At 35.7% G+C, this 20,611-nt stretch overlaps 1 protein-coding gene across 3 annotated transcripts in view; it reads left to right on the forward strand.

The window, feature by feature from the left end:
• LOC145268187 (uncharacterized) overlaps nucleotides 1-14,227 on the forward strand; it is a 141,164-nt gene extending 126,937 nt beyond the window's left edge. For 2 of the 3 annotated variants that reach the window (XM_080123420.1, XM_080123422.1), the window contains exons 5-6: nucleotides 11,496-11,664; nucleotides 13,865-14,227. In XM_080123420.1, the coding sequence (XP_079979546.1) occupies nucleotides 11,496-11,664; nucleotides 13,865-14,042 (347 nt within the window). In that variant the 3' untranslated portion in view covers nucleotides 14,043-14,227. The remainder of the gene's footprint in view (nucleotides 1-11,495; nucleotides 11,665-13,864) is intronic. The other variant, XM_080123421.1, reaches the window with a different exon arrangement.
• Nucleotides 14,228-20,611: the final 6,384 nt, after the last annotated feature.

Below are 20,611 nucleotides of genomic sequence, written 5' to 3' on the forward strand. Positions count from 1 at the left end.
CCTGAAGATTATGTAGGCATACTTTGTGTGCACCTTGAAGATTATGTAGGCATACTTGGTGTGCACCCTGAAGATTATGTAGGCAGACTTTGTGTGCACCCTGCAGATTATGTAGGCATACTTTGTGTGCACCTTGAAGATTATGTAGGCATACTTTGTGTACACCTTGAAGATTATGTAGGCATACTTTGTGTGCACCTTGAAGATTATGTAGGCATACTTTGTGTACACCTTGAAGATTATGTAGGCATACTTTGTGTGCACCTTGAATATTATGTAGGCATACTTTGTGTGCACCCTGAAGATTATGTAGGCATACTTTGTGTGCACCCTGCAGATTATGTAGGCATACTTTGTGTGCACCTTGAAGATTATGTAGGCATACTTTGTGTGCACCCTGAAGATTATGTCGGCATACTTTGTGTGCACCCTGAAGATTATGTAGGCATACTTTGTGTGCACCTTGAAGATTATGTAGGCATACTTTGTGTGCACCCTGAAGATTATGTAGGCATACTTTGTGTGCACCTGGAAGATTATGTAGGCATACTTTGTGTGCACCTTGAAGATTATGTAGGCATACTTTGTGTGCACCCTGAAGATTATGTAGGCATACTTTGTGTGCACCTTGAAGATTATGTAGGCATACTTTGTGTTCACCCTGAAGATTATGTAGGCATACTTTGTGTGCACCCTGAAGATTATGTAGGCATACTTTGTGTGCACCCTGAAGATTATGTAGGCATACTTTGTGTGCACCCTGAATATTATGTAGGCAGACTTTCTGTGCACCCTGAAGATTATGTAGGCATACTTTTTGTGCACCCTGAAGATTATGTAGGCATACTTTGTGTGCACCCTGAAGATTATGTAGGCATACTTTGTGTGCACCCTGAAGATTATGTAGGCATACTTTTTTTGCACCCTGAAGATTATGTAGGTATACTTTGTGTGCACCCTGAAGATTATGTAGGCATACTTTGTGTGCACCCTGAAGATTATGTAGGCAGACTTTGTGTGCACCTTGAAGATTATGTAGGCAGACTTTGTGTGCACTCTGAAGATTATGTAGGCAGACTTTGTGTGCACCCTGAAGATTATGTAGGCAGACTTTGTGGGCACTCTGAAGATTATGTAGGCAGACTTTGTGGGCACTCTTAAGATTATGTAGGCAGACTTTGTGGGCACTCTGAAGATTATGTAGGCAGACTTTGTGTACACCTTTAAGATTATGTAGGCATACTTTGTGTGCACCCTGAAGATTATGTAGGCATACTTTGTGTGCACTCTGAAGATTATGTAGGAAGACTTTGTGGGCACTCTGAAGATTATGTAGGCAGACTTTGTGGGCACTCTGAAGATTATGTAGGCAGACTTGGTGTACACCTTGAAGATTATGTAGGCATACTTTGTGTGCACCCTGAAGATTATATAGGCATACTTTGTGTGCACCCTGAAGATTATGTAGGCAGACTTTGTGTACACCTTGAAGATTATGTAGGCATACTTTGTGTGCACCCTGAAGATTATGTAGGCATACTTTGTGTGCACCCTGAAGATTATGTAGGCAGACTTTGTGTGCACCCTGAAGATTATATAGGCATACTTTGTGTACACCTTGAAGATTATGTAGGCATACTTTGTGTACACCTTGAAGATTATATAGGCATACTTTGTGTGCACCCTGAAGATTATGTAGGCACACTTTGTGTGCACCCTGAAGATTATATAGGCAGACTTTGTGTGCACCCTGAAGATTATGTAGGCAGACTTTGTGTGCACCCTGAAGATTATGTAGGCAGACTTTGTGTGCACCCTGAAGATTATATAGGCATACTTTGTGTACACCTTGAAGATTATGTAGGCATACTTTGTGTGCACCCTGAAGATTATATAGGCATACTTTGTGTGCACCCTGAAGATTATGTAGGCATACTTTGTGTGCACCCTGAAGATTATATAGGCAGACTTTGTGTGCACCCTGAAGATTATGTAGGCATACTTTGTGTGCACCCTGAAGATTATGTAGGCATACTTTGTGGGCACTCTGAAGATTATGTAGGCATACTTTGTGTGCACCCTGAAGATTATATAGGCATACTTTGTGTGCACCCTGAAGATTATGTAGGCAGACTTTGTGTGCACCCTGAAGATTATGTAGGCAGACTTTGTGTGCACTCTGAAGATTATGTAGGAAGACTTTGTGGGCACTCTTAAGATTATGTAGGCAGACTTTGTGGGCACTCTGAAGATTATGTAGGCAGACTTTGTGTACACCCTGAAGATTATGTAGGCAGACTTTGTGTACACCTTGAAGATTATGTAGGCATACTTTGTGTGCACCCTGAAGATTATGTAGGCATACTTTGTGTGCACCCTGAAGATTATGTAGGCATACTTTGTTTGCACCAGGAAGATTATGTAGGCATACTTTGTGTGCACCCTGAAGATTATGTAGGCATACTTTGTGTGCACCTTGAAGATTATGTAGGCAGACTTTGTGTGCACCTTGAAGATTATGTAGGCAGACTTTGTGTGCACTCTGAAGATTATGTAGGCAGACTTTGTGTACACCTTGAAGATTATGTAGGCATACTGTGTGTGCACCCTGAAGATTATGTAGGCATACTTTGTGTGCACCCTGAAGATTATGTAGGCATACTTTGTGTGCACCCTGAAGATTATGTAGGCATACTTTGTGTGCACCCTGAAGATTATGTAGGCAGACTTTGTGTGCACTCTGAAGATTATGTAGGCATACTTTGTGTGCACCTTGAAGATTATGTAGGCATACTTTGTGTGCACCCTGAAGATTATGTAGGCATACTTTGTGTGCACCCTGAAGATTGTGTAGGCAGACTTTGTGTGCACTCTGAAGATTATGTAGGAAGACTTTGTGGGCACTCTGAAGATTATGTAGGCAGACTTTGTGGGCACTCTGAAGATTATGTAGGCAGACTTTGTGTACACCCTGAAGATTATGTAGGCAGACTTTGTGTACACCTTGAAGATTATGTAGGCATACTTTGTGTGCACCCTGAAGATTATGTAGGCAGACTTTGTGTGCACCCTGAAGATTATGTAGGCAGACTTTGTGTGCACCCTGAAGATTATGTAGGCAGACTTTGTGTGCACCCTGAAGATTATGTAGGCAGACTTTGTGTACACTCTGAAGATTATGTAGGAAGACTGTGTGGGCACTCTGAAGATTATGTAGGCAGACTTTGTGTACACCTTGAAGATTATGTAGGCATACTTTGTGTGCACCCTGAAGATTATGTAGGCATACTTTGTGTACACCTTGAAGATTATGTAGGCATACTTTGTGTGCACCCTGAAGAATGTGTAGGCAGACTTTGTGTGCACCTTGAAGATTATGTAGGCATACTTTGTGTTCACCCTGAAGATTATGTAGGCAGACTTTGTGTGCACCTTGAAGATTATGTAGGCAGACTTTGTGTGCACCTTGAAGATTATGTAGGCAGACTTTGTGGGCACTCTGAAGATTATGTAGGCAGACTTTGTGTACACCTTGAAGATTATGTAGGCATACTTTGTGTGCACCCTGAAGATTATGTAGGAAGACTTTCTGGGCACTCTGAAGATTATGTAGGCAGACTTTGTGGGCACTCTGAAGATTATGTAGGCAGACTTTGTGTACACCCTGAAGATTATGTAGGCATACTTTGTGTACACCTTGAAGATTATGTAGGCATACTTTGTGGGCACTCTGAAGATTATGTAGGCAGACTTTGTGTGCACCCTGAAGATTATGTAGGCATACTTTGTGTGCACCCTGAAGATTATGTAGGCATACTTTGTGTGCACCCTGAAGATTATGTAGGCAGACTTTGTGTGCACCTTGAAGATTATGTAGGCAGACTTTGTGTACACCTTGAAGATTATGTAGGCATACTTTGTGTGCACCCTGAGGATTATGTAGGCATACTTTGTGTGCACCCTGAAGATTATGTAGGCATACTTTGTGTGCATCCTGAAGATTATGTAGGCAGACTTTGTGTGCACCTTGAAGATTATGTAGGCTTACTTTGTGTGCACTCTGAAGATTATGTAGGTAGACTTTGTGTGCACCCTGAAGATTATGTAGGCAGACTTTGTGTGCACTCTGAAGATTATGTAGGCAGGCTTTGTGTACACCTTGAAGATTATGTAGGCATACTTTGTGTGCACCCTGAAGATTATGTAGGCATACTTTGTGTGCACCCTGAAGATTATGTAGGCATACTTTGTGTACACCTTGAAGATTATGTAGGCATACTTTGTGTACACCTTGAAGATTATGTAGGCATACTTTGTGTGCACCCTGAAGATTATGTAGGCAGACTTTGTGTGCACCCTGAAGATTATGTAGGCATACTTTGTGTACACCTTGAAGATTATGTAGGCAGACTTTGTGTACACCTTGAAGATTATGTAGGCATACTTTGTGTGCACCCTGAAGATTATGTAGGCAGACTTTGTGTGCACCCTGAAGATTATGTAGGCATACTTTGTGTACACCTTGAAGATTATGTAGGCAGACTTTGTGTACACCTTGAAGATTATGTAGGCATACTTTGTGTGCACCCTGAAGATTATGTAGGCAGACTTTGTGTGCACCTTGAAGATTATGTAGGCATACTTTGTGTGCACCCTGAAGATTATGTAGGCAGACTTTGTGTGCACCTTGAAGATTATGTAGGCAGACTTTGTGTGCACCTTGAAGATTATGTAGGCAGACTTTGTGGGCACTCTGAAGATTATGTAGGCAGACTTTGTGTACACCTTGAAGATTATGTAGGCATACTTTGTGTGCACCCTGAAGATTATGTAGGAAGACTTTCTGGGCACCCTGAAGATTATGTAGGCAGACTTTGTGGGCACTCTGAAGATTATGTAGGCATACTTTGTGTGCACCCTGAATATTATATAGGCAGACTTTGTGTGCACCCTGAAGATTATGTAGGCATACTTTTTGTGCACCCTGAAGATTATGTAGGCATACTTTGTGTGCACCCTGAAGATTATGTAGGCATACTTTGTGTGCACCCTGAAGATTATGTAGGCATACTTTTTGTGCACCCTGAAGATTATGTAGGTATACTTTGTGTGCACCCTGAAGATTATGTAGGCATACTTTGTGTGCACCCTGAAGATTATGTAGGCAGACTTTGTGTGCACCTTGAAGATTATGTAGGCAGACTTTGTGTGCACTCTGAAGATTATGTAGGCAGACTTTGTGTGCACCCTTAAGATTATGTAGGCAGACTTTGTGTGCACTCTGAAGATTATGTAGGAAGACTTTGTGGGCACTCTGAAGATTATGTAGGCAGACTTTGTGGGCACTCTTAAGATTATGTAGGCAGACTTTGTGGGCACTCTGAAGATTATGTAGGCAGACTTTGTGTACACCTTTAAGATTATGTAGGCATACTTTGTGTGCACCCTGAAGATTATGTAGGCATACTTTGTGTGCACTCTGAAGATTATGTAGGAAGACTTTGTGGGCACTCTGAAGATTATGTAGGCAGACTTTGTGGGCACTCTGAAGATTATGTAGGCAGACTTGGTGTACACCTTGAAGATTATGTAGGCATACTTTGTGTGCACCCTGAAGATTATATAGGCAGACTTTGTGTGCACCCTGAAGATTATGTAGGCAGACTTTGTGTACACCTTGAAGATTATGTAGGCATACTTTGTGTGCACCCTGAAGATTATGTAGGCATACTTTGTGTGCACCCTGAAGATTATGTAGGCAGACTTTGTGTGCACCCTGAAGATTATATAGGCATACTTTGTGTACACCTTGAAGATTATGTAGGCATACTTTGTGTACACCTTGAAGATTATATAGGCATACTTTGTGTGCACCCTGAAGATTGTGTAGGCACACTTTGTGTGCACCCTGAAGATTATATAGGCAGACTTTGTGTGCACCCTGAAGATTATGTAGGCATACTTTGTGTGCACCCTGAAGATTATGTAGGCAGACTTTGTGTGCACCCTGAAGATTATATAGGCATACTTTGTGTACACCTTGAAGATTATGTAGGCATACTTTGTGTGCACCGTGAAGATTATATAGGCATACTTTGTGTGCACCCTGAAGATTATGTAGGCATACTTTGTGTGCACCCTGAAGATTATATAGGCATACTTTGTGTGCACCCTGAAGATTATGTAGGCATACTTTGTGTGCACCCTGAAGATTATGTAGGCATACTTTGTGTACACCTTGAAGATTATGTAGGCATACTTTGTGTGCACCCTGAAGATTATATAGGCATACTTTGTGTGCACCCTGAAGATTATGTAGGCAGACTTTGTGTGCACCCTGAAGATTATGTAGGCAGACTTTGTGTGCACTCTGAAGATTATGTAGGAAGACTTTGTGGGCACTCTGAAGATTATGTAGGCAGACTTTGTGGGCACTCTGAAGATTATGTAGGCAGACTTTGTGTACACCCTGAAGATTATGTAGGCAGACTTTGTGTACACCTTGAAGATTATGTAGGCATACTTTGTGTGTACCCTGAAGATTATGTAGGCATACTTTGTTTGCACCAGGAAGATTATGTAGGCATACTTTGTGTGCACCCTGAAGATTATGTAGGCATACTTTGTGTGCACCTTGAAGATTATGTAGGCAGACTTTGTGTGCACCTTGAAGATTATGTAGGCAGACTTTGTGTGCACTCTGAAGATTATGTAGGCAGACTTTGTGTACACCTTGAAGATTATGTAGGCATACTGTGTGTGCACCCTGAAGATTATGTAGGCATACTTTGTGTGCACCCTGAAGATTATGTAGGCATACTTTGTGTGCACCCTGAAGATTATGTAGGCATACTTTGTGTGCACCCTGAAGATTATGTAGGCAGACTTTGTGTGCACTCTGAAGATTATGTAGGCATACTTTGTGTGCACCTTGAAGATTATGTAGGCATACTTTGTGTGCACCCTGAAGATTATGTAGGCATACTTTGTGTGCACCCTGAAGATTGTGTAGGCAGACTTTGTGTGCACTCTGAAGATTATGTAGGAAGACTTTGTGGGCACTCTGAAGATTATGTAGGCAGACTTTGTGGGCACTCTGAAGATTATGTAGGCAGACTTTGTGTACACCCTGAAGATTATGTAGGCAGACTTTGTGTACACCTTGAAGATTATGTAGGCATACTTTGTGTGCACCCTGAAGATTATGTAGGCATACTTTGTGTGCACCCTGAAGATTATGTAGGCATACTTTGTGTGCACCCTGAAGATTATGTAGGCATACTTTGTGTGCACCCTGAAGATTATGTAGGCATACTTTGTGTGCACTCTTAAGATTATGTAGGCATACTTTGTGTGCACCCTGAAGATTATGTAGGCAGACTTTGTGTGCACCCTGAAGATTATGTAGGCAGACTTTGTGTACACTCTGAAGATTATGTAGGCAGACTTTGTGTACACTCTGAAGATTATGTAGGAAGACTGTGTGGGCACTCTGAAGATTATGTAGGCAGACTTTGTGTGCACCCTGAAGATTATGTAGGCATACTTTGTGTGCACCCTGAAGATTATGTAGGCATACTTTGTGTGCACCCTGAAGATTATGTAGGCATACTTTGTGTGCACCCTGAAGATTATGTAGGCATACTTTGTGTGCACTCTTAAGATTATGTAGGCATACTTTGTGTGCACCTTGAAGATTATGTAGGCAGACTTTGTGTGCACCCTGAAGATTATGTAGGCAGACTTTGTGTGCACCCTGAAGATTATGTAGGCAGACTTTGTGTACACTCTGAAGATTATGTAGGAAGACTGTGTGGGCACTCTGAAGATTATGTAGGCAGACTTTGTGTACACCTTGAAGATTATGTAGGCATACTTTGTGTGCACCCTGAAGATTATGTAGGCATACTTTGTGTACACCTTGAAGATTATGTAGGCATACTTTGTGTGCACCCTGAAGAATGTGTAGGCAGACTTTGTGTGCACCTTGAAGATTATGTAGGCATACTTTGTGTTCAACCTGAAGATTATGTAGGCAGACTTTGTGTGCACCTTGAAGATTATGTAGGCAGACTTTGTGTGCACCTTGAAGATTATGTAGGCAGACTTTGTGTGCACCTTGAAGATTATGTAGGCAGACTTTGTGGGCACTCTGAAGATTATGTAGGCAGACTTTGTGTACACCTTGAAGATTATGTAGGCATACTTTGTGTGCACCCTGAAGATTATGTAGGAAGACTTTCTGGGCACTCTGAAGATTATGTAGGCAGACTTTTTGGGCACTCTGAAGATTATGTAGGCAGACTTTGTGTACACCCTGAAGATTATGTAGGCATACTTTGTGTACACCTTGAAGATTATGTAGGCATACTTTGTGGGCACTCTGAAGATTATGTAGGCAGACTTTGTGTGCACCCTGAAGATTATGTAGGCATACTTTGTGTGCACCCTGAAGATTATGTAGGCATACTTTGTGTGCACCCTGAAGATTATGTAGGCAGACTTTGTGTGCACCTTGAAGATTATGTAGGCAGACTTTGTGTACACCTTGAAGATTATGTAGGCATACTTTGTGTGCACCCTGAGGATTATGTAGGCATACTTTGTGTGCACCCTGAAGATTATGTAGGCATACTTTGTGTGCATCCTGAAGATTATGTAGGCAGACTTTGTGTGCACCTTGAAGATTATGTAGGCTGACTTTGTGTGCACTCTGAAGATTATGTAGGTAGACTTTGTGTGCACCCTGAAGATTATGTAGGCAGACTTTGTGTGCACTCTGAAGATTATGTAGGCAGGCTTTGTGTACACCTTGAAGATTATGTAGGCATACTTTGTGTGCACCCTGAAGATTATGTAGGCATACTTTGTGTGCACCCTGAAGATTATGTAGGCATACTTTGTGTACACCTTGAAGATTATGTAGGCATACTTTGTGTACACCCTGAAGATTATGTAGGCATACTTTGTGTGCACCCTGAAGATTATGTAGGCAGACTTTGTGTGCACCCTGAAGATTATGTAGGCATACTTTGTGTACACCTTGAAGATTATGTAGGCAGACTTTGTGTACACCTTGAAGATTATGTAGGCATACTTTGTGTGCACCCTGAAGATTATGTAGGCAGACTTTGTGTGCACCCTGAAGATTATGTAGGCATACTTTGTGTACACCGTGAAGATTATGTAGGCAGACTTTGTGTACACCTTGAAGATTATGTAGGCATACTTTGTGTGCACCCTGAAGATTATGTAGGCAGACTTTGTGTGCACCTTGAAGATTATGTAGGCATACTTTGTGTGCACCCTGAAGATTATGTAGGCAGACTTTGTGTGCACCTTGAAGATTATGTAGGCAGACTTTGTGTGCACCTTGAAGATTATGTAGGCAGACTTTGTGGGCACTCTGAAGATTATGTAGGCAGACTTTGTGTACACCTTGAAGATTATGTAGGCATACTTTGTGTGCACCCTGAAGATTATGTAGGAAGACTTTCTGGGCACCCTGAAGATTATGTAGGCAGACTTTGTGGGCACTCTGAAGATTATGTAGGCAGACTTTGTGTACACCCTGAAGATTATGTAGGCATACTTTGTGTGCACCCTGAAGATTATGTAGGCAGACTTTATGGGCACTCTGAAGATTATGTAGGCATACTTTGTGGGCACTCTTAAGATTATGTAGGCAGACTTTGCGGGCACCCTGTAGGCAGACTTTGTAGAAATGCACACATACATATATATATTATTGAATATTGTTCTATTATAAAACTATTAATTAGTCATTGTCAAGTACCTGAAAACTGAATATTTTATATAACATTTTATGAATAAATGTTGAGAATTTTTAAACTATTATTTTTTAACTTGAGAAGTTGATAGCTGTGTAAGTTAATAAATGGCATCATCATATATATAGTAAAGCATGCTAGTGTTCATAAGACTTTTTTTAAATAAAACTTTTTATTAAAAAAAGAAGTTATGAAAAGTAGGTATTGTTAGTTATTCAACCGGTTTTACTGAAAAAGTGTCCTTTATGTTGCTGCTTAATTTGTGGTGCTTGAAATCCATAGATTCTATTATAAGCAAAAACAGCTTGAAAAAAATATACCAAAAAAAAATATATTTTATTTTGCGGATTCCATTGTTTATTATTTTAGGTATGTTATTTCTTCACTTGTTAGTGGAATTCCACTTTTTTCTTTAAGCCAGAGAAAAGCGAATTTCTACTTAAATTGAGAGAACCTCTATATTTTGATCAAAATTAAAGTCGTTTGTTTTGTTTTTTAAGAAGAAAAATTCTGATTTTTCTTTTTCCCTTATGAACAAAACTGAAAATGTTAAGTTGTTCAATTCATGAAGGGAATAAGAGAGTTAGATGCCTTTCGTTTCATCAATGAATGAATTCTTATTTCCTCTTCACATGTCTTTCTCTTAATTTGAGTTTCTAGTATAAACTGAAAACTGAACAGTGTTGCTTAAGAAAAAAATTTGTTTTTTTTAGATTAGGAAATTCATCTCAATTTCAGTTTTTCTTATTGCCAATGTGTTTTTTCATATACCAAATTGTTTATCTAATGTAACAGCTAAAACAATGTATATATTTCACAATTGTTTGAGATGATTCACACTGTATTTATCAAGTACTTGATCAAATAAATTTAAAAATAATACCCGTGTTTTTATTCTAGAAATAATATTTTTCAAAAGTTTTTCTCAGCTCTAGTTTTTTATTTTATTAGTCTGCTCTGTCTGAAAAAAAAAAAAAAAAAAAAAGATTGTGTGGAAAGCAGTTTAATGAAGAACAACTCTTAAAGCATTAAAAATACTTTGTCATTAATACATATCATTTGATCATTGCTATAAAATTTTCAATGCACTCTTTTATATAAAACAGATATTCCATTTGAAATATTTATTTTTTCTGATACCATATAAAATTTTGTGTGGCAGAATATTGACTGATTTTTATGAAAATGTTTGGTGAATTCTGCCAGAATAATGTTTTATTGTAACTCGATACTTAAAATGTAAATGACAAAAAACTTTTGGATTCTTTTTTTTACTTCAGAACTTGCTAAAATTAGCAGTGACATGGCATTTTTAAAATAAACCAAACTCGGCAGTACTTTATATTAGTGTGCTTAAATCTTGGGTCAGTTATTTCATTTTTTTTATTTTTATAAGTAGTATAGAGTAACTATATATATATGGGTGTTTATAATGATTAAATCCGAACCATTTCCTATACAGGTAACCAGTTTAATTATAGATAATGATTCTTCTAAGCATGACTTATAATATCCAATGATATGTAAGCATTAACTTCTTTAACTATGACCTATTTTATTGTTGTTTCCATATATTTTAGATATTAAAGTAAAATTCTAATTGTTTGGATTATTGCTTGACAAAAAAAAAAAAAAAAAAAAATGAATTGGTGAGATCTATTAAATTTTTTTTTTTTTTTTTTTTTTCATTCCTCAATTTTTCAGGTGAAATGATGATGAGTTTATTGTGGTATTACCGGCCAGAACATACCGAATCTGGACGACAACCACACAATATTGATTGTGAAATCTTTGCTTCAAAACACAGAGATATTAATAATGTAGCTTGCATTGAAGAGAAATGTTATGTATTGACATTTAATGAATACTGTAGGTATGTCATTTTATGTTAATTTTTGATTTTATTTTTATTTTTATTACTTAGAAAGAGCTGAAAATTATTTGTTTTAATATAATAAATACACACATACAATGAAAAATTCCCTCTTGGTTGGTTGAGCATTCTACAGAGGCTAATTATTCAATGAATATATGAATATTTCCCTTTCTTCATCTTATTGCTGTGGTCATGGTAGCAAAGACGCTGGATGGTAGTCAAAGGTGACTTTAGTTTGTATTCTGCAATGCATAGTACAATTATATCTAGCTACACTGATGATAAAGAATAATTATATTCCATGAAAATTGTTGTTATTAAGTGTAAACATTGGAGTAGTCGAAAATGGAGGCATGTTTCAATTGTGAGTACGATCACATAGTTGAGAAACAAAAAGAAAATTATTGTGGATTGGTTTTATTAAACCTAAATATTTTGCTAGACGAAAAGCTTTTAATATGCACACAATTATCTAACCCAATAAACACAGATAACAAAAACTTCAGGGTAAATTAAGCCATACATTGCACCTTCTTTTTCTCTTTTTTTCTTTTTTTTCTTTCTTTTTTCTTTTTCATATTTGCTTTAGCATCTATTTTAAATGCTGGCATGTATTGTTTTTAAAAATTGACTTCAAAACTAACTTATCTCTGGTCAGCTCTTTATTTACTTGTCTTTTTCTCAAATCTATCCTTATTACTTTTGTTTTAATGGATCTTCCCAACTGTTCTGCATTTACTAACCCAAGAACTCTCATAAACTTTTACAATGTGACCAAACCAATGAAGTCTCTTGTATTGCACATATCTCCTTTTGATGTCAGTGCGTACAACATAGTCCTCAACCTTTTCTGGTCAAGTATAACCTCCATACATAATCACACACATGATAGACTTTTTCTTTAGTCAACAGTCATAGTACTCTGCTGGTTAGTAATGGTAGAAGTTCCTTGAATTTACTCCAACTCCTATCTCTTGCAATTGCACTAGAACCTGCTCCTCCCTGTGCTCCAAGGTAACAAAACTTCTAAACAACCTCAATAGCTGGGAAGTTGACACTCTTAAAATTGGAGGTATTATCTACATTAAAGCCTTTAAGAATTTTTTTTTCTGACTTTGTCACATTTGTAGCCAGACGTATTGTTAACAATCATTAAACCCTGGTTTAACCACTGCCCCCCAAACCAAAAAATCTAAATTAGATAGAATAAAAGATTCTTTCAGTCCCAATATATTACTTGAGTCTGTAACGATATCAAACTGATCAATCACCACATTTGACATAGTTTTATAACTATTTTACATGATTCTCTGATGATATTGCAGTAATAGTCTCCAAGAATTATTAAATAAGTCCTCTGTGATATCGCATTTTATTTTGGTTAGTAATTCCTTTTGAACCAACTAATGATTGTGGTGATATTAGACCACTGGTTTAGGTGTAAGATTCCCTTTAACTTTTATAGTTAATGTTTTCTTATTTGTTTAAAATAGTTAATGTTTTCTTATGTTTAAAATAGTTAATGTTTTTTTATTTGTTTAAAATGGTTTATGTTTTCTTATTTGTTTAAAATAGTTAATGTTTTTTACTAGTTTTTCTTGTTTTTACTATCTCAGATCTAGTTGATGATTCTAGTTTTTGATGTGCGTATCAATATGTATAAATATCTGCATGCAATTTTATTTGTATTTTTTTTTTTACTTAAGGTGTAATTCAGTAGAATCAGAGTCTTTGAATTGTCTTAACCAATGAAATCATAGCATCCCATAATATTTGATTTTTTTAAATCTTTTATGTGAATAGATTTTGTTATTAAATCATTTGTCTGTGAAGAGTCCATTAGATCAAAAACTTGTTGATGTAAACCAAATAACTCTGCCACATACAAGAAAGCTAAACATCTACCACAACATATGTAACAAAAAATATAAACAAGAGATTATGGGAACGTTCTCGCTCTTCCTAACAAGAATTACAATGATTAAAAATATTTAATTGAACATCTGTCTTACATACTGGCATATGTTTGCTGACTTTTAGAAATTGACTTCCAAACTAACCTATCTATGGTTAGATCATTGTGTATCCCTCTTTCTCTCAAATCCACCCTTATCACTTCCACCCATGTTTTCCTTGGTTTTTGTTCTTGTATTGATTTAAAGTAATTTGAATTCTTTTATACCTTTTCCTTTGACAGATACAAGGCTGAGATACGTAGAAGTGAATCAAACTTACCTGCACGTCAGAAAGTGGTGCCTGCTTCAGAGAGTTATCACCGACAGAATAGACTACCTCCTGTTGATGCAGATTCAGAAACTGTGTTTCTCTGTCGAAAAGTATATCACTTTCGACAAAAAAGAATACTGAAGAGTTGAACAATATATTTCCCTTATGCTAACTTTCTTTTTAAATAACATTTTTTTTTAAATAATTGCATCAAATATAAGTTAGGTCTCTTCCAGATAATATTGTTTTTAATATTTTGTTTTCCTTCTTTATTTTTGTATAGATATTTTTTTTGTCTTTTATATAATAAAAATGTCACTATCTCCTGAATGTATACATTCCTGAAAAGGTCATGTCTGTGAATTCATCACAGCTAGCAGAAAATTAATGTGATATCTCCTGAGTCTATTGATTTTTGGGTGCTGAGTCAAAGATCTTTACTAAGAAAGATATAGTTTTGTTTGTTTTTTTAATTTTTTTTTGTTCATTTGAAAATTCATTAATCAATATTTGGTTTTGCTTTCATTCAAATTTAGTCGGATTTCTATCTTCAAATTATCTGCTTTGGATATTGAACCACACATGTGCAACCTAAACACCTACTTATTTAAAAACTTGATTTTTGTTAATAAACATTGTTTTAAGTGTATGCCAATTACTTTTTTACAAATTGTAATAAGTAAATAATATCCTTAAATTATTTATAATTGTTACTGCATGCACATGCATCATTATTATTATTATAACCATTATTATTATAACCATTATGATTATAACCATTATTATTATTTCTTGTTTCAAGCTGAGGTTAAACAAATGACTTCCAATTTCTCCTTTCTTGTCGTTTCGCTTGATCCCCTCCATGTCTTATATGGCCTACTACATGGGTTTGGTCCATCAACATCAATGTGGGGCAAACTTTGCAGCATTTCCAATAGTTAACATGGATTAATGTGACCATACCAGTTCAGGCATTGCTGTACACAGAGATCTATAGTGAAACCGGCAAACTTCTCACTCTGATGTGTTGTAGCCAGGATTGTGTTGTTTTAACGTTTCATCGTCAATTATGTCCATACAAGAATACAGGTTAGACATGTGTTGTACGCTGCTATTTGCACATATGATGGGATCCCTTCATTTTGTAAAATTGTTAACAGTTGTCTGAGGACACTTCGCCTTGCCTTATAGTCATGGCAGTTTATTCATTGGAATTATGTTACCATTGATGTAAAATGAGCAACTAGAACTTCTGCAGGACAAATTGAGTTTTGGGCTGATTTTCCAACTGTATTTCTATTAAAATAATTTATGTTGGTAATAGTTTACTGTGACATTTACAATAACATTCTCCACATACATTAGTACTACAATATAAAAACCTAATAAAGATTTGAATCTTTCATTTTGTCGCTTAAAAATGTCTAAATTCTTTATCCAGTTTATCATTTTAAAATGAAAAAAATGAAAGAAGACAATAAAAAAAAAAGGCATAGTAGTACCAATTTGTCAAAAAAAAAAAAAAGCATGACAAACTAATTTTTCCCTGTTGGAAGTCAAAATGAAAAGTGTCAAAAAAAAAAAAAATACTTACAGAACCATATTATTTGGAAATCAGAATTTCTCAACATTTTCTCATATGCCTACTGGTTAACTTTAAGTCAAGAAAACTATAAAATCATAGAATCATTAAAGTACCGGCAGAGATGCAACGTGAACAAATGTAAAAAGCAACTAGCTGCTTTCTTTGCTTCTTTGGTTTACTACTTCTTTTTGTACTAAGCAAAAGTGAGGGGGGGGGGCACTCAAATCAATGGCTTACACAAATGCAACAGAGTGTGTCCTTTTAATTGTTTGTGCCTTATTAAGTTTTTATGTGGGGGAGAAACAAAATGGGACAGTTAAAAGTAATGGAATGTTTTTAAAAGTCAGATCTTGAGAAGAAAATATAACATTAGAAATATTTATGTGTTTGTCTAGAGTTCTATTTTTGTCTACATGTTGTTATCTTGTTTGTTAGGCGGTTGTTGCTATGGTTGTTATCTTCACACACAGTATTGGTACATTAGTATGTTCAACGAAATGAACTTGCTGTGTCGTCTCTACCTTTTTGTTTATCAAGTGACTGATTTAGGTTTATGAAGAGAATCTGTTTCAAACAAGCAGGAATTCTTATTGGTTGAGAAATTTAGAGTTCACATTTCACTTTATGTGAAATCATCATCATTATCATCATCGACAACAACAACAACAACTAGTGGTAGTGTCATTGATTTTCTTGACTTTCCCACGCCATCTTACTCCATCTTACATATGAGTGCATTGTGAGTCCTCTTTTGGTTGCTACTTTTGTAGGTTCTGTGCTGTCTCCCCACTAAAGCTACATCCATGTTTTTGCATTCACAAACAAACCTCACTGATACTTTCTTCTTTATTCCTTTAGCAGTGACCAACAAAGCTTGTCATCCTTCTTTTGATCAGGACTGAGATCTGAGAAAAGTGTCTAGAGCTGCTCTCTTGTGAAATAATGTTCTTTATTTTGTGACTGCCTGGTATGTTTCTATGGATGTCAAAGTAAACCATTAATTTAAGTGCATCCTCTTTCCACTTGTTAAATACTTCACAATTGATTTGTTTTTTTTTTATGTAGAACACTTATTTAGCATTTATATAATAATACACTTATTTAGCATTTATATAATAATACACTTATTTAGCATTTATATAATAATACACTAAACTATTTCATGTTTATACGCATATTATCACTTTTCACATTGTTAAAAAATAAGATCGTCCATAGATAGTGGTTTGTAATTGATCAAATATCATTATGATAAAACCTTCCAACTTTATCCATTTTTAAATGAATCGTTCCAAAATCAAATTCTATCACCCCGTTGACTAAATGAATACACTTTTAAATAAATATATTTCAACAAGTGACATTTGTTTGATTGTGTTAAAGAATATTTGCCTGGCAATTATTTTAATGATAAGAAAACTGAGAATATTGCTTTAACAATAATTAAATTGCTACAATTTTAAATAAATAAAAGACAAATTTGTTTTATTTAAAGAATGTTTAGTTGACAATGACGGTTGTTTTTTATGGAAAAAAACGTTTTTTCTTAAATGTCTGTATTAGTATTATTTCCAAATTAATATTATCATTTTCCTGCCCTCCTGAAGAGTTAGATGGAGGAGATAATATATGTGACAAATTAATCTAAATGAATAAATGCAAAAGTTCTTATTTATCACACCTACATTACTATCAGAGTCTTTCACCATCATTTAAATCAATAATACATCGTCTTACATATATATAAAGAGAGAAAAAATTCAAACACAATTATTTGTATACATAATTTGCATAACTATTTTTTTTTTTAATAGAATAGTTTGCAATAAATTAATGTTGGTGTTGTTCATTTGTTATTTTGTTGCCCCATTTTCTATATATATGCATTTTTATTGTCTATATTAAACAATAATTCATTAAACTGATTTAATCTATAAAAAGGATAACTTACCAAAACCTTAAAATATTATGTCTAATAATTTTCAAAGGGAGGTAATTAAAATGAAAAGTATAAGTTTTTAAGATTACAATAGATTATAATAAAGATATGTGCTTTAGTTGTGCATTTAAAAAGACTATTAGAGCTAGATTAATAACTGCTGGATGACAAGTATGTTTTTTTTTGTTTGTTTGTTTTTTTTTTTTCTTATATTAAGATAAAATCGATAATAATAACTAGTTTATCTGAAGTGATAAATGCATTTTCTAATCATATTCTATATTGTAAGCGGTCTGGGAGCAATTGACAAAGAACCAAATAGATGCTGCTTAATACAAGAATAGTTTGAGCCAGTGTACTTTTTTCAGTATTTAGCTTTTTTTCTATACTCTACATTTGTGGATGATACATGCATAAAAAAGCAACTGCCTGATTACAGCCAAGGAGCAACAATATGCGAGCAGAGAGGAATTCTATTATAAACGTGTGTTTGTGTGAATTCATAGGACAGGCCATTATCATCCATTTGTCATCATCTGAGTTCAGTGCTTGATTTCAATACCGGTCACATGTGGTCTCAGTATTGCAACAAAAAGATTCTTCCAAACAAAACCAACATTGCAATTTGAAACCACTAATAATTTTACCATTTGCTTGAGCAGAATATTAGAAGGCAGTGCAAGGAATGGCAGTATGTTGGTGTTGAGGTAGGAAGACAAAACTAAGATATTTTTCAATAGTAAATCTTGCTTGTTTATTCAAAACCTCAACACAGTGATCTAATGTGTGTGACCATGTTCCATAATATATTTTGAGGTTGATAAAGAGGTTATTTCTCAAACATAAAACATAAAACATGGTCACTGTGTAGGAGTTTTGACTCTTCAATTAAAATTTACTATTAAAAATAAATACAAAATCATTTTTTTGTCTTCTCTTCCCAACACAGGCAAATTTCCATTTCAAGAAATACTCTTCGAATATTTCTCTTTTAACAGTTTTCTTTTTTACTGATAATGATACCGAACGATAGACTTGCAACTAGAATTAAATGTAAATTCTGTAAAAGAAAAACAAATCTTGATGCTTCTATAGAAGTGGGTGGGGGCATATATGCACAAATGTTTCTGATTGTAACTTACAGAACAAACCTGAAATGGCTGAAGCAGTTTACATTTTGAAAACCAGTAAAAACAAAACCATACTAAAACATACTATTGCAAAACTAAAATTCAACCAAAGTGGAAGCATCTGTTTCCAAGCAATTGTTCAGTCTCCCAAAGAACTAATCACATTCTAATAAAAACAGCCTCATGGCAAAAAACAAAATGGCACCAATGAGGACCCAGCTTAGAAATCAAGTACAGATTTAAAATTGTTTTTGGTGACTGTAGAAGTAGTTGCTGCTTGTTGTTGTTCAGCAACATTCATTCATTTTCGTATGAATCAGATGATTATTGTTGGTATTAGTTTCCCTGACATCTTTCTAGTTGGAATATTCTTTCTAGAAAGACATTGGGTAATACAAAAAAAACTAGAAAAGTGATCACATGAAGGTTGCCAACATAACTAAGTGAAAACGTTTCTGTGGAATGAATTAGATCTGAACGTGACACACCTAGGTTGTCATTCCATGTCATTAACCATTTAACTACCTTTTCCAATGTTCATTGTCAAAAAATGTATGTCACTGAGATTTGTTTGGCCCTCTCTCTCCAATTGATCCTGGTTAAGCAAGGATGTTGCATCAACCTTGGATGATTGCTGAACAGACTGAAAAGTCAGTGAAGTGGATGCTTAACTCATTAAATTGTACAAGACATAAACACAATTTGTAATGTGTCGTTTATCCTGAGATGGATGAATAGAATGTCAATCTCTGGTCAGCAAAGAAAGAGGTTGCTGTGCTCAGTTTATGGGATGGTTGGGTCAATCACTGGATGAGATTTAATTTGGAAAGTTGAGCAAAGTCAAAACATCACAAGGGGATCACTAGGTAGTAGAGCAGCTGACCCACTTGATGACTGGACCAAAACAGTATTAGCCACAGCCAGACTTGTGGACTGTTGAAATTTGCTCAAACAACAAAATAATGTCAGATGTTGCCAGATAGGAAATTAATATGCCATTAATATTGGAAAAGACACAGATTTCCTTAGGGCTGAAATGGCTCCCCAGATGATAAAGTCACTGAAGCACTGGTCCCTGATTACATGTCATGTCAAATCAGACAAGTTAATGAAAAAGGTGGGTTAGAAATGAAAATGTTTGCAGTTAATTACCAGGTCATGATAGCATAGGTTAAAACATTACACTTTGATCTTAGATACTGTGTCACTTAAACTGTCTGATTTAGTCCTTAGTTCCAACTTGTTTGACTTGTTAGTCTTGTTCATCAATTCGGTGTTCTAGTACTTTGTTATAATACACTTTCCTTTTCTTTCTGCTGACTGTTTTCCTCTACTTCTAACTATTGATCTTATCAAGACTAAGGTCAATAAGCATCTTCTATCTTTGTGTTAATCATCTTTTCTTTTTTTTTCTTTTTTTTTTTTAAATCAAGTGGTTTCATATATGAAGAAACTTCCATAACCACAAGTAAAAAAAAAAAAAAAAAATATAACAATAATCTCTATCTGTCTTAGCTTGGTGTTGATTTAATCTTTAAAAAGAAGCAGTATAATTAAAAACTTGCCAGGAATGAAAGGTGATCATGTAGCAGTAGTAGTATTTGCTACAAATGCCAATAACAGCAGCAACAACTAGGTGCTGATTGGAACAAACATTTAACTTCAATTCTGACTTGCCCAATCAATCTCTTATGCCAATGGGGCACTGATCCTGAAGATTATTAAAGGGAGTGCTCACCGCTTCTTTCTCTTCAGTCGCAAGCAGGCCCCTTTGTATAATCAACCTGATATCGCTGAGTTCAATCACCAAACTTCTTTCTTGGGAGACCACCAAAACCCACCATGAGCCACAGGCTCTTAGTGTCAACAAGAAGGCTTCAATATCCAAGATGACTGACCTGCCGCATGTGGACTTATTTCAAATATTATTTCAACACACATAAACCACATATGAACTCGGCTTGCCTTTAAACTAACACGTACAGACTGCCTTATTAAGAACATTCTTCTTTTATGAACTCTTCTATATTCCCTACAAACAGGACAAATGTCCTACATATTATG

This window comes from Euprymna scolopes, chromosome 43 (assembly GCF_053919585.1).
Source record: "Euprymna scolopes isolate OS-2025 chromosome 43, ASM5391958v1, whole genome shotgun sequence".
Lineage (NCBI taxonomy): Eukaryota > Metazoa > Mollusca > Cephalopoda > Sepiida > Sepiolidae > Euprymna > Euprymna scolopes.